Source organism: Numenius arquata, chromosome 6 (genome assembly GCF_964106895.1).
Source record: "Numenius arquata chromosome 6, bNumArq3.hap1.1, whole genome shotgun sequence".
Lineage (NCBI taxonomy): Eukaryota > Metazoa > Chordata > Aves > Charadriiformes > Scolopacidae > Numenius > Numenius arquata.
This window is the reverse complement of record NC_133581.1, coordinates 31,177,115-31,191,700: the sequence shown is the minus strand read 5'-3', so window position 1 is coordinate 31,191,700 and position 14,586 is coordinate 31,177,115. Positions and strand designations below refer to the sequence as shown.

At 47.1% G+C, this 14,586-nt stretch overlaps 1 protein-coding gene across 1 annotated transcript in view; it reads left to right on the top strand.

Annotated features, from left to right (window-relative positions):
• Positions 1–8,934, top strand: part of ZBTB1 (zinc finger and BTB domain containing 1) — a 61,764-nt gene extending 52,830 nt beyond the window's left edge. The window contains exons 7-10 of the mRNA XM_074149117.1: positions 4,200–4,239; positions 5,524–5,720; positions 5,809–5,997; positions 8,187–8,934. Of these exons, the coding sequence (XP_074005218.1) occupies positions 4,200–4,239; positions 5,524–5,720; positions 5,809–5,997; positions 8,187–8,379 (619 nt within the window). The 3' untranslated portion in view covers positions 8,380–8,934. The remainder of the gene's footprint in view (positions 1–4,199; positions 4,240–5,523; positions 5,721–5,808; positions 5,998–8,186) is intronic.
• Positions 8,935–14,586: the final 5,652 nt, after the last annotated feature.

Below are 14,586 nucleotides of genomic sequence, written 5' to 3'. Positions count from 1 at the left end.
TTGCCACTGATCCCTGCATAAATTTCCAAGTCTGAGATAGCATAAGACTACTCTAGCAAGTGAAGGAGACCGTGTTCCTGAAGGGCAGCAGGTGGAGTAGAGCTGAGAAGAGTTTGTGCTTGGGCATTGGAAGTGCAGGACTCCTAGCTCTGAGCGGGAAAGACAGTGCATGGCTTTTTCATATTCAAAGTGGTGGAGACCAACTGCTCTTTAGAGGTGATGGTCCCAGCGATGAACAGAAAGGGGAGAGAAACCTGTAGTGAGAATTAAAAAAAAAAGAAATTGAAGAAGACAGGAGAGGATGGGAAGGTGTTTGAAAAGGTAGAGAAACCAAGGGAATGATGAGGACAAGAAAAGGGGAGTTTTTAACAGGTGATGAAGTTGTTGTGGTTTAACACTGGCCAGCAACTAAGCACCACAAAAAAATGGTTAGTGGGAGGAGAATGTAATGACAGACACGCACCGTGCTAGTATTAGGAATTCTTTCCTCAGCCATGTTTCCTGCACAATGTTTCCTTTCCCTGGCAGTAGAAAGGAGCTGGCAGTCGCCACCAAGCACCCCAGTCCCACGGGATCTTCTCAGAGCAGTTTCAGGCAGTTTTTTTTCAGTCAGTGTGAAACTGCTGCCAGTCCCTCAGAGGAGTCACAGACATTCACCTGCCTTCTTGCAACATGGTTCCAGGCAGCCTTGCTCCTGGCTGGGGTGGGGAAACCTCGGTTTCCTTCTAATCAAGAGGAGAAGGTAACCTGTGAAATGATGGAGTCAAAGGGGAGTTGAAACTGTTGTCCCAACAGGGCTTTCCTTTTAGTGTGCCCCATCCCACAAGGTGCTGGACCCTCAGAGTTAAGAATGAGTTCCCTCTGCGTCCTGGCGCATCAGTGTTTCACCGGGCACTCCTGGGAGCAGCCTTCCGTGCCAAATCCCTGCTCCCAGATTCCTGCTGAGCAGAGGCATCCTCTTAACCTCGTCGCTGGTTGGACACAGAGGGTCACGACAGCATTTCATTTTTTCTGTTGGGTGGCTCTAATGTCTGTGCTTATGAGACTCAGAGGAACTTATTGCAGAAAGTAACTTGAATGCAAGAACTGGATGGAGCTGGATAAAACAGCCTGTCGTATACTCAGCTAGTTAGCTCTGCTGCCTCTTCACTCACTCGTGGATCGCCTGGTGGATGGGAACGGGCGGGATTGAGGCAAGCAAGAGGTCTAGTGGCAAAAACTCAGCAGCGTGGGAATGAGAGCAGAGCGCTGAAAGAAGAAACCGCGTTCTTTAATATTTCCATCACAGTGGGGGTGAGAGTCTGGAAGTGGGTTGGGATGTTGGTGTCCAGGCTGTGAAAACACACAAAGGCTAGAAAAGAGCTGTGTCTTAAAGCCTTCGTGATGTGAGTTGCTGTATGAAGAGAGACCTCATAGCAGAGGTCTGTGTTACTCATAGCAGAGTGGCAGTAGCTGACTTCAGAGTTAGTCTAATGCTGAGCGTGTATAATATATGGCACTTCCCATACCATACTGTAATTATATAAATATAATCTTTTTCCAGGCTGACTCAGTGTAGCCTTAAATGTTATCTGGATCCTCCCAGACCATTATATGAACTGCCAAAAACAAGAGCTAAGGGACAGAACTGATTAACACTCCTGTTTATAGAAGATGGTTAGGAATTTTTTGAGCACACATGTTTTTGCATGGGAAAGTTCCTTCATCAAAATAGAAACTGTGATGAGGGCTACCTTTGGTGAGTGGGTTTTTTTTTTTAACCTGAAAAATGTTTAGATTAAAAAGCTGCAGGATTATTGATAATGTACCACCCTCACTTTTACTATATTTTCTTATAACCCAACTATGGGTTCATGATGGTGTTGAAGCTTTTGCTTTTCACTCTAATTCAGCATAGCAACATTTTAATGAAATCTTATACTATGTCGGTAAACTGCTTTCCCTTCCAGATCTGCCAAAAGTCTACGTATTCATATGAAATTATTGATGTTTTATGCTAAGCTTTTCTCTGAAAGTTTAAAAAGAGAGGCTTAGCTGGAGAACATCTTCATCTTAACAATTTACATGATTTGTAAAATACAGCATTAAAATCCTATCTTGATACCATCCCAGACTGGAATTTGAGAGAGTTACTCCAGACCTGTTATTTGTGTGTGTTAGCATCAGTCCTTTTGTGCCTCCAGTGCCGAGGAAGGAATAGGTGTGTCTGGCTTTCTCCTTTTAAGTTGATGGGGGTTGTGCAACCTTTTTGTGGTGCCAGTTTCCTTACGGGCATTTGTCGTAATGGGAAAAATACAGCGTGTTCCCGAAGCCGCATGCACCAACGGCGCAAACGCAGTCGAGCCAGCCCTTGCTGCTCCTTGACGCTGGCTTGATCCACCGGCAGTTACCGCCATGGCTGTGGTGGAAGGAGCTGCTAAACGGCACAGGAAGCATTTCTTCCCCATCTGCCCCTGTGCACAGCAGTAGTTCTCGTCGATGTCTGAAGTCACTGTCATCTGGCATCCAAACTCCACGCTTACAGCACCGGCTGCCCTTGGCTGTGCTGTTGTCTTCTTCTATGCACGAACTCTCCCCGTCCCCCTCGCAGCTCTGAGAAATCAATGTTACTATATTTCTAGAAGGCATGATGCTCTTGGCTCGCCCATTCACGCCCCTTACAAGTCTCGTCCTGAATCTTGTTGCAAGTTTGATGTTTTCCTGACCCTTTCTGTATTTTCCCAGGTAATTAGCAACTGTGCCCTAGACATGGGAGGTCCCTCCTAGTTCAGCATTTATTTTAGGAAACTTTACTCTGAGCAAGTCTCTTAGCTTAATATCTCACCTGAGGGAAGAAAGCAATGGGAGAAAGAAGGATGGAGACCCCTGGCCTTATTTGACTCTATTAGTATTATTTTCTGTTGCTGGCCTCTGTATAGGTTTCTCTGCTTAAGCTCTGTAATGTTAAAAGGTGAAGCTGGGTTTCATATTTAGGTTTAAGAAGCTGGGGCCACTTTAGGTCTCTCCACTCTGGTATTCTCAAGGCATAATACGGTGCTTTACCAGAATTCATAAGGAATCAAAAGCATCGGAGTTGTTCTAGGAGTTCTGTTTTGGCAAATGGCCATGCCATGCTTGCAGAGTTAAGCTTCTTTTCCCTTGCACAATACGTGAAGTGTCAGCAGGATTATGGCTGGTGGGAGCCCAGTAGGGAGATACATGGTCTTCTTGATCAAAAAATCAATAAAGAAAAGTCAGAAGGTGGTAAATTGAGCTATAGGGCTCTATCTGCATGGTCTGGTCTACTCTGCATTGATGTTTCTGGAGTGATAGCGCATGAGGATACCCTAGATGTGTGGAACACTTGATGTTCTCAGGAAGATAAGGGACGTGTCAGGAGCTGGCGACTTGATGTGGAGACAGGCTTTCCTGTGCACCTGGCAGGACCAAGCCAGAGCTGTGGGGATCTGTAGGCTAGCATGGAAAATTTGCTTTCATTTCCATGAGGGTGAGTTGTGCCATCTCCAGGAGAGCTGAGTGGCTGCTGGAATGTGTGCACCACCCTCTGCTTTAATGGCTGTTTCAATGATGTACAGTCATTTGGCTTTGTATGAGAATCCCTGAGCTCAAGCGGGTGGCGAGAGCATCTCTCAGGCTTCCACTGGGCAAATTGCTGCATCTTTAACAAAGGCCCTTTGTCGTTCTTGGGCATGTTCTACATTTCTTCTTGGAGATACATCAAGCATCTCCTTCCTGGTTTTCAAGTTTGTCGTCTCAGCATTGGCCTGGCTTTGTGCCCTCGGTAACTCTGCTCGTTGCTCTCCCAGTGATGTCAGGAAGAGTTTTTTATTGAGTTCAGTGGGAACTGGGTTAGATCAGCGCTGATCACTTTTGAGAGGCCCACGCAGAGAGCTCAGTCTAGATAGCGTGGCAGGGGAGCCTCGCCTGCTCATCACATCCTGCTTTGTTCTCTGTCAGATTTAATTAACAGAGCCATACAAAATTTTGCATTTTCTCCTTCTGAGGCAATGCAGAAGTCCTGCCTTTCTCTTGGACAGCGGGTCTCTGCATGCTAGTAATGAGGATCTACCAGCAACAACTTTATTGCCCTGGTGAAATGCCAGCTTGGCATAGCCCCCTGAGTGATATTCAATGCTCTGTTCAGAGAACTGAAAGGATGACTGCTGCTATTAATTTTGTGCTCTTGTTCACTGCCTTAGGAGAAAAACATCGTTGCAGAAAGACCGGAGCTTCTTTGAGGTAAGAAAGACACAAAGATACATGGAGAGCGTGACTGTCAGCCCAGAGCATGTCCCTTCCTTGCACATCCAAATGCTCTTTTCCTTTTTGGTTCCCCCAGTAGTTTACTTGTAGGGCAGAGTACCTAGAACAAGATTTTACCTCTAGGGCCCAGATGTCCCTGTAAAATGCCATCTCTTTGCCCTCCAGCCCAAGCCTTTTCCCCTAGGAGCCCTCAGCCAGGGGGTTTCAAGTCCCTCTGTGGCTCTTGGACCCCGGGCAGTTCCCACCACAGCCTGAGGTCCCTCTAGGAAACCTGGTCTATAGATTTCTTCTCATCATTGGCCTCATAGTTTCATCTCTGTAGGCAGGAAATTTCACAGCCTTCTTTCATTTCCATTGCCGTTGGTGACATTTCTAGATGCCAATAAGCTCTTCTGACCTGCAACATACAGCTCCATCAGCCACTTATGCAACTCACTATGTAGCAGGGCTTCAGCAAATTGATACGAAACAGCTGGGCCCGAATTATACTTTATACTTCATAAACTGTGAAGCCTTTCCTTGAAAAAGGGGGAGAGTGGACTCAATTCCAAGGGCACACAGCAGTCCCAGCGATGCCATCTTTTCAAGACCAGACTCGGCAGAGATTGGACTTACTGGGGGTTGATTCAGTTTATGCCAGGGATCACAAGTGTTAAATAGGAGTGAAAAGGTAAATGTTGTTTTTTTTAATCAGCAAGCAGACATGCAGAGGTGACATGAGATGAGTTCATCTTTGGTAGTAATATTTTCTGTGATGATAATGCCATCATTCAGGGTGGGGATCATCTTGTCTACCTGCAGCTGCCCAAACAATAGCTGTCCAGTCAGACCATGTTCTTTGGCTGCTGTGCCAGCCAATGCAGAAAAGAGAAGCTCAGCCAGAGGGTGAATTGTTGCCTCTTGAGATAGATGTGTGCGATAGGAACCACCACAGAATGACTCATCCCATTAGTTTCTTTCCATTGATTATTGAGGGTGGTGATCTCAAGTTATCTCTTTGGTTTCTAGCAGCAAGACTAAGCCAAATTGTTCAGAGTTGAGCAGGATGGAATCCATCTGAGCTAACTCTGTTTCTAGCCTCATCTGTCTGCATACCTTTAAAAAACCAATCCTTTCCAATCTTCACTGATGCATGCGTGGTAAAGTTTGATGCCAAATAGTTGCTGGCATCTTAGTGGAGTCACGCCAACCTGCGCTCTGGGATGCAGTGGGACTCTGGGCCTTTTCTCAGTGAGAAGAGGATCTGTGTTTTCCGTTTAGGGCTTCTACAACTTCTGCAGCTATGTGGCTTGGCTTGTGTTCAGACGGAAGCACTTCCAAGTGATTCAGGAAGAAATCAGCAGGCTTCTTCACTCCGAGGCGTTTGATCCCACCTTGAGAGACAGGAACAATGTTGACTTGCAGAAAGCAGGAGACCAGACTGCTGCTGCAAGTACAGTGCAACTGCCATATCTGAGGTACACATTTGACACACTGGTGAGTCCCCTAGGTATCCTGCCCTGCCTGAATACGCTGAGGTAACACCTGCATTTGTTTTCTTTCAAGAAAAGTCCCTACCAAGCGTCCTTCCATAACCAGCATGATTCACCAGCGCTCACCAGTGCTCAGCACGCTGCTGCCCTTAATGAAGGACAGTGCCCAGTACTTCTCCCAGAACCACTACTGTCAGGGCAGAGACCCTGGATCTTGCACGTGTGACTGCCTGCCGGACTTCTCCGAATTGTTGGCTACCAAGTAAGGGGCTATTTCTCTGCATAAATAGATTTGGTAGCGCTATGAGGAAGGCGGTGTCCCCCAGGGGTCAATACTCGACCCAGTCCTGTTCAACATATTCATCAATGACCTGGATGAGGGGACAGAGTGTATCCTCAGCAAGTTTGCTGACGGTACCAAACTGGGAGGGCTGGCTGACACCCCAGAGGGCTGTGCTGCCATCCAGCGTGACCTGGACAGGCTGGAGAACTGGGCAGAAAAGAACCTAATGAGGTTCAACAAGGGCAAGTGTAGGGTCCTGCACCTGGGGAGGAAGAATGCCAGGCACCAATATAGGTTAGGGGTGGATCTTCTGGAAAGCACTTCTGAGGAGAAGGATCTGGGGGTCCTGGTGCATAGCAAACTTCCCATGAGCCAGCAATATGCCCTTGTGGCCAAGAGGGCCAATGGGATCCTGGGCTGCATAGGGAAGAGTGTGGCCAGTAGGTCGAGAGAGGTCATTCTCCCCCTCTACTCTGCACTGGTGAGGCCACAACTGGAATACTGTGTCCAGTTCTGGGCTCCCCAGTTCAAGAGAGACAGGGAACTACTGGAGAGAGTCCAGCGTAGGGCAACAAAGATGATGGAGGGATTGGAGCATCTCCTTATGAGGAAAGGCTGAGAGAGCTGGGGCTCTTTAGCCTGGAGAAGAGAAGGCTGAGGGGAGACCTTATCTATGTTTACAAGTACCTAAAGGGTGGGTTGAAGGAGGATGGAGCTGGACGCTTTTCAGTGGTTCCCAGTGACAGGACGAGGGGCAACGGGCACAAGCTGGAACATGGGAAGTTCCATTCAAATATGAGGAAGAACTTCTTTCTGGTGAGGGTGCCAGAGCCCTGGAACAGGCTGCCCAGGGAGGTCGTGGAGTCCCCTTCTCTGGAGATTTTCAAGACCTGCCTGGATGCAGTCCTGAGTGATGTGCTCTGGGCAACCCTGCTGTAGCAGAGGAATTGGACTAGATGATCTCTAGAGGTCCCTTCCAACTCTGACAATTCCGTGATGTCGGACAGCTAACTCTTCCTCATCGGGAGAGGGGCCATGGGACTGAGGATTTGGTCGACATGAGAGTTAGAGAGGAACAGGAGTGTAGGTCTTGAGAGACCTCAGAGCGTCGGAAACTTGCAGAGGTAACTGATGGCAAAGCAGCTACTGCCCATTGTAGTGTTTTGTTAAAGCTTTGAAACGTTTTCGGAGGAGAGGAAATATGCTTTAACATAAATCTGAACAGAAATTAATCAAAACCTCTCAAAATCAAAATGGGTTGTTTATTTTTTCCCCTCTCGTGATTCATTCTATATCTTCTTGACTTTTAGACTTTAATAATGTTCTGACCAGACATTACTGATGTACTTTATTCTGAAAAAGTAATTTTGTTACTACATTGTACTTTCGAAATATAACTGCAATTGTAATAGAAATAGAACCTTTTCTTCTGATTCATGATAAACCGAAATCTTTCAAGCCTGGTATGCCATATGAGAGGAATTCCATTTCCCATCCAGCCATGGTTAACAGCAGTGTCACTACAGTACTTTTAAATATAATAACTCACGTAAACAGGATCACATTAAATCAGTTTTGCTCTGTTGAAGTGTATGTCAGGTTCCCCTGTAAGACTTTTCCCTCATAAGTTTTTTTTTTTCTGCCTGCAAATTAGAATTTGAGAATTGCCTTCATTTGTCTGGATCTTCCAGAGTTCTGGCAATCCAACGAATGCTACAGCACTGTACAGGCAAAATCTTCGGACGTGTCTACAGCAGGCGGCCAGCGAGTCCAGTATTCCTTGAGAGCATGAAATCTGCTGCAAAAGCACACGTAACTGTTCCGTGCGTGCTTTGGAAGCTGGGTGCATCCTGAGCATCTTGCTTTTATAGCTTATGCAGAGAGTCACGTAATTTGTATGTAATATGGCCAACCTTTCCAGGGAGCGCTGAGCTTCCCTTGGACGTATGCAATTCAGGTTGTGTGCATGCACGCACCAGACAGAAACATGACGTGGTGTGCAAGGTGCTGAGGGTGTAAGTGTGGTTATTTGTTTTTCCCTTGGGGGAGAGCTAAGGAGGAGAGGCTCCTTGCAGGTTTACTTAGGATATATTACAAATCTGTCCCCCTTTCTCCTGTTTTCCTTTGCTTCACGGTGTCAAGAAGATTAACACAATGTTTTCTAACAGGGTGGGCATCATTGGAGCTCCTTTCAATGAGTTAGTATCTTTGATGAACATGCCTGACGAGACTATGAAGGAGAAGGAGGAAAAGCAAGAGGAAGAACAGGAACAAGGAAGAATAAGGAGTAGTTTCTCCATGCTGACAGATGACCTCCGTTTGCCACCTCTAAGAAGCCCCCAAAAGTATTCAGAGCAGTGAGCTCTCAAGAGCAATGGCAGAAGGTGCAAATGGCAGAAGTGGTATCTTCTCAGAAGTGTCAAGCGGCATGGTTTCACACTGATAAGTAAATCACTTTGCAATTGCATCTTAAGAAGCCTAATTAATTTGTCAGAGGTGGGGTAGTTGCACACACAAGGGCTTTGACTGGGTGACTGGAGACCTGGACTGAAATCCCCGGTTCTGTCACTATTTTTCCTTGATCTTAATGCCTTCATTGCACCATTTCTGAGAAGATTATTTTGCTGACTTAATTTCAGAAGGGCTTTAACACCCACAGATCGATATGATTATTGATTTTAATGTCAGCCCTCTTTTTCTAAACGTTTAGCAAAGCAACCAGGAGACGTGATTTACTACAGTCTAAAAGTTGCTGAAATTTTGCTTTTAAAGGGAGTTACTCTGGCATCTTTAATGTATTGTGTTTACTTTTTTATTTCAATCATCTCTCATTTTGTTTTCAGATATATCTAGCCCAATTTATGACTCATTGTGAAATAAGTATAGCAAAGAGAAATGCTGTAATTTAAAATATCCACCAAGTCTTCGTTTCATTTTATCTTTTTGATGAGTGAGATATATATTTATTTTTATCATTGATTTTACATGAGAGGGAAAGCAGATCTTAGATGTTCAAACTTAAAATATGCAGTTGGGATGTCAATATCTTGAAATGAGTTGAATTTGTGGTAAGAAATGGTGTCATTTTACCTATAAGACTATCTCTACATGCTAATCATTAGCAGCAGGAGGAAAATTTAAGATGATATCCTGACTTTGTCATAGTCAATAAGAATAAATGAAAAAATAGTGGATGGTTAAAAGTGGAAGAAAACCAGAGAGGTAATATTTTCATCATTGTTAACAGCAGAAATTTGACATGTTAGTGCTGGTTTGGAAGTTTTTCAGCAAACTATATCTATGGTGGATAAAAAGGATACAATTTTCCCTTGCATTGTGTGGCTCAGTTTTTAAAAGGATGAAATTTTGCAGCACAATTATGGTAAGAAATTTACCTCTTCTGGAGTAACCAACAGTCCATGGACTAGATCACTTGTGTGGGATGGCCCTGAACTGTCTTATTGAGACATAACACTTGAACGGCAGGTTCACAGCTATTATTTAGTGGCTTCACTTAGACTAGCACGTGTTATATTAACGCCTAAGTAGCATTGTGGCCTTGGCTTGTTTTCCGTGTGTCAGGTGAGTCCTTTTACCATTGGACAAGGCTGTTGTGCCCTGCTGTTTCTACGACGTCATCTACCTGGACTTATGCAAAACATTTGACACTGTCCCACACGACATCCTGGTCTCAAAACTGGATAGTCATACATTCGATGGATGGACCACTCGGTGGATAAGGAACTGGCTGGATGGCCGCACTCAAAGGGTGGTGGTCAACGGCTCAATGTCCAAGTGGCAGCCAGTGACGAGTGGTGTTCCTCAGGGGTTGGTACTGGTACCAGTGCTGTTTAACGTTTTATCGGAGACATGGACAGTGGGATAGAGTGCACCCTCAGCAAGTTTGCTGATGACACCAAGCTCGGTGGCGCGGTCGACACGTTGGAGGGAAGGGATGCCATCCAGAGGGACCTGGACAGGTTTGAGAAGTGGGCTCATGCAAATTGCATGAAGTTCAACCAGGCCAAGTGCAGGGTCCTGCACCTGGGACGTGGCAATCCCAGGCACAAATACAGGTTGGGCAGAGAATGGCTAGAGAGCAGCCCTGAGGAGAAGGACTTGGGAGTGCTCATGGATGAGAAGCTCAACATGAGCCGGCAATGTGCACTGACACCCCAGAAAGCCAACCGCATCCTGGGCTGCATCAAGAGAAGTGTGGCCAGCAGGTCACGGGAGGTGATTCTGGCCCTCTACTCTGCGCTCGTGAGACCCCTCCTGGAGTACTGTGTCCAGCTTTGGAGTCCTCAACACAGGAAGGACATGGACCTGTTGGAATGGGTCCAGCAGAGGGCCACGAAGATGCTCAGAGGGATGGAGCACCTCTCCTATGAAGACAGGCTGAGAGAGCTGGGGTTGTTCAGCCTGGAGAAGGCTCCAGGGAGACCTCATAGCAGCCTTCCAATATCTGAAGGGAATCTACAGGAGAGCCGGAGAGGGACTCTTTGTAAGGGGGTGTAGCGACAGGACAAGGGGTAATGGTTTTAAATTGGAAGAGGGGAGATTTAGATTAGATACCAGAAAGAAATTCTTTACTGTGAGGGTGGTGAGGCACTGGAACAGGTTGCCCAGGGAAGCTGTGGATGCCCCATCCCTGGAGGTGTTTAAGGCCAGGCTGGATGGGGCTTTGAGCAACCTGCTCTAGTGGAGGTGTCCCTGCCCATAGCAGTGGGGTTGTAACTTGATGATCTTTAAGGTCCCTTCTGACTCTAACCATTCTATGATTCTATGATTCTCTCTCAAGCATTTCATTAGATATCTGTCCTGGTATAGAGCAAAACTATTTAAAAATAGCCTCAGAAATTTTGTGGGATGGAAAGCACATATATTCTCTCCCAAAGGAGAAGAAATATAGAGTCATAGAATACATTAGAACTGTGTGTGAGGCTGCTGTGTTTTCCTCATATATGTGATGTGGAATGGTACAGACCCCAGCTGACCACAGGGATATTCCATACCATATGAAGTCATGCTCAGTAGATAAAGCTGGGGGAAGAAGAAGGAAAGGGGGGATGTTGGGAGTTACGGCATTTTGTCTTCCCAAGTCACTGTTACGTGTGAGAGAGCCCCGCTTGCCTGGAGATGGCTGAACACCTGCCTGCCCATGGGAAGCAGCGAATGAATTCCTTGTTTTGCTTCGCTTGTGTGCATGGCTTTTGCTTTATTTATTAAACTGTCTTTATCTCAACCCACAAGTTTTCTCGCTTTTGCTCTTCTGATTCTCTCCGCCATCCCACTGGGGATGTGTAGGGGGGGAGGGAGCGAGCGTGGTTGTGTGAGGCTTAGTTTGCTGGCTGGGGTTAAACCACAGCCCAGGTTAGTGCTCACATGGTGTGAAGGATGGGGACAAGACCTTGAGACAGTGGTTTTGGTTGCAGGTTTCCTGAGAGCTTGGCTGGGCCAAAGCATGTGCAACCGTCTTTCCCAGCTGCACGGGTGACTCCTGGATGGTGCGTATCTGGCTGAATATGCAAGAGACAGCTGTGGTATCATTGCCCTGCGGCAGATGGCTTCCCTACTGAATGATGCAGCAAGGTGTTGGCTAATACCCGGAGCTGAGGGAGGCTACAGCACAGCTTCCTTCTCCTGGTTTTGGGAGAAACCTTTCTGTGCCTGCATGAGTAGTCCTCTATATCATGGAATCACAGATCACAGAATCACGGAATTGTTGGAGTTGGAAGGGACCTCTAGAGATCATCTAGTCCAACTCCCCTGCTACAGCAGGATTGCCCAGAGCACATCACTCAGGACTGCATCCAGGCAAGTCTTGAAGATCTCCAGGGAAGGGGACTCCACGACCTCCCTGGGCAGCCTGTTCCAGGGCTCTGGCACCCTCACCGGAAAGAAGTTTTTCCTCATATTTAAATGGAACTTCCTATGTTCCAGCTTGTTCCATTGCCCCTCGTCCTGTCACTGGGAACCACTGAAAAGCGTCCGGCTCCATCCTCCTTCAACCCACCCTTTAGGTACTTGTAAACATAGATAAGGTCTCCCCTCAGCCTTCTCTTCTCCAGGCTAAAGAGCCCCAGCTCTCTCAGCCTTTCCTCGTAAGGGAGATGCTCCAATCCCTTAATCATCTTAGTTGCCCTACGTTGGACTCTCTCCAGTAGTTCCCTGTCTCTCTTGAACTGGGGAGCCCAGAACTGGATGCAGTATTCCAGTTGTGGCCTCACCAGTGCAGAGTAGAGGGGGAGAATGACCTCTCTCGACCTACTGGCCACACTCTTCCCTATGCAGCCCAGGATCCCATTGGCCCTCTTGGCCACAAGGGCACATTGCTGGCTCATGGAAAGCTTGCTATGCACCAGGACCCCCAGATCCTTCTCCTCGGAAGTGCTTTCCAGCAGGTCCACCCTTAACCTATATTGGTGCCTGGCATTCTTCCTCCCCAGGTGCAGGACCCTACACTTGCCCTTGTTGAACCTCATTAGATTCTTCTCTGCCCAGCTCTCCAGCCTGTCCAGGTCACGCTGGATGGCGGCACAGCCCTCTGGGGTGTCAGCCAGCCCTCCCAGTTTGGTATCATCAGCGAACTTGCTGAGGATACACTCTGTCCCCTCATCCAGGTACAGCTGTGGCACTCTGGTCTGTGGATTGACATCCCAGTACACTTGTCCTTGCAAAAGTGCCTTGCTTTGGCATGTCTGAGCAAACAGGCACTGTACGGGGCCTTAGAAAGAGTATGATGCTCTAGCGGCCAAGATTGTGGGGGTCTTTTGTATGTGTATTGGTTAGACTTGGTGATCTCAGATGTCCTTTCCAACCATGAAGATTCTGTGATGATTCTATGAGGGACAAATGTCCTTTCCCACATCTGTCCCGCAGGGCAATGTAGTCTGTGGCATTTGCTAATAACTGGGATTTATGAACAGTCCCAGCAGTGCCCAGGGCAGAGAACTCTCAGAGTTACACACTTGGCCTGTGGTGGGCCCAGGACGACAGGAGAAGACCAAATGGTGGGGCACACACTCAAGTAGGCAGCAGAACTCCTGGATGCGAATGAGCTTTCTGTGCACTGTCACTTACCTGCAAGGTCTATGTCACTGTAGGGAGAAGGAAGCACTGAGCAGCTACCAGCGTTGCTCAAAAGCAGTTGATGAGCTGCCCAGACTGAGAGGTGATGTTCACCATGCTATGTTTGCCTGTCTTCAGATTCAAGGTAGGTTCCTCACAGTCTCCTTAAGTGGAGCAGCCCCATGGGGCTACTTTCTCACCATAGAGTAGTGAGGACCAAGTGACTGCCTTTGACACACTGTTTCCCTTGGACAAAAGGCAGCTCTGGAAGAGGCATGGTCTCAGTTACTTCTATCTGCACCTAGAACATGCTTTCTGGCTCACTCTACAGGAACTACCCGGGTAAAATCCGATGGTCCTAGCGAGTCCTGGTTTTAAAACACTGTGATCGTCAGCCAAGCCCTCAACCATGGCTTTGGGACTAAGTTTTCTGTGGTAATCTAACAACAACATTGAACTTTCCAGAAAGGATTGAGAAATACCTTGAAGTTCAGATCCTTGAGTCAGCAGAATCTTTTCCAGGGCTGCCTTCTCAGCGTTAAGAGCCTGCTTCTTCTGAGGGAATGTATGTCTAACACAGGCAACCCGTGCTTGTTTAAGCATGTAAGCAAGACCTGGCAGCCTTTCACGCATGACGGTGAGTCACCCTTGAGCAGGAGAGAGTGAGTCAGAAAGGGCAGTTGACAAGCTTTGTTTATCAGTCTCCTGTTATTTGGCCCAGGAGAGTTTTACCCTGAAAAACCCACCCTTGTTAATGACAGGCAGAGCTCAGACTGGTATCATACGACTACCGGCTTTTTTACCCAGAGGCTTTCCATGCAGTTTCCTATCAGGAAATCACAGCAGGTTGGCCATTTCCATGAATTTTTGTTTGTTATTTTATTATTTTTCAAGGGTTTCTGAACGTGCCAGCTATATTGGAATAACTCACCCGAGCTAGGGTTACTGTAAGGAGTACAGTGATTTAAAGCACCTGGGGAGGGGGGGGGCTTGTTCTGTGCAACTGCGTTTTGAGACTTCCCATTTACTTTCTTCTCTTAGGGCTGCTTTGCTCAGAGCCTTAATTGAATGCTGCTAGCATGGCCCGGTGTCTTGACCAGCTTTGGATTATGGTTCTGCCACTCAGAGGCTCCACACAGGGTGTGTCAGGCTTTCCAGTGTCAGTGTCTATTTTCAGAAGTTCTATCGCTCGGTTGTAGAAATTCACGCCAGGCAGAAAGTCGGCAGGAGACACGGCGACTCAGAAATGGAAAAAGACAGAGGAGAAAAAAATATAATCTGTCTGATGATTGATTAAGGAAAACTCTGCCCTTGGGGGTTTCGGGCATTGCAGCTGGGAGAGAGCTGGCAGTGGAGCAAGGGGAGACATCGAGATGTGGGGTGGCCATAATGCAGAGGTGGGTATCTTGAGGTATGGGAAGAAGCAAAGTAAGCTCAAGCCCATTCTAATCGCACCGTAGGTGGGTCTGGAGCAGTAATTTATAAAGGCAGCAACCA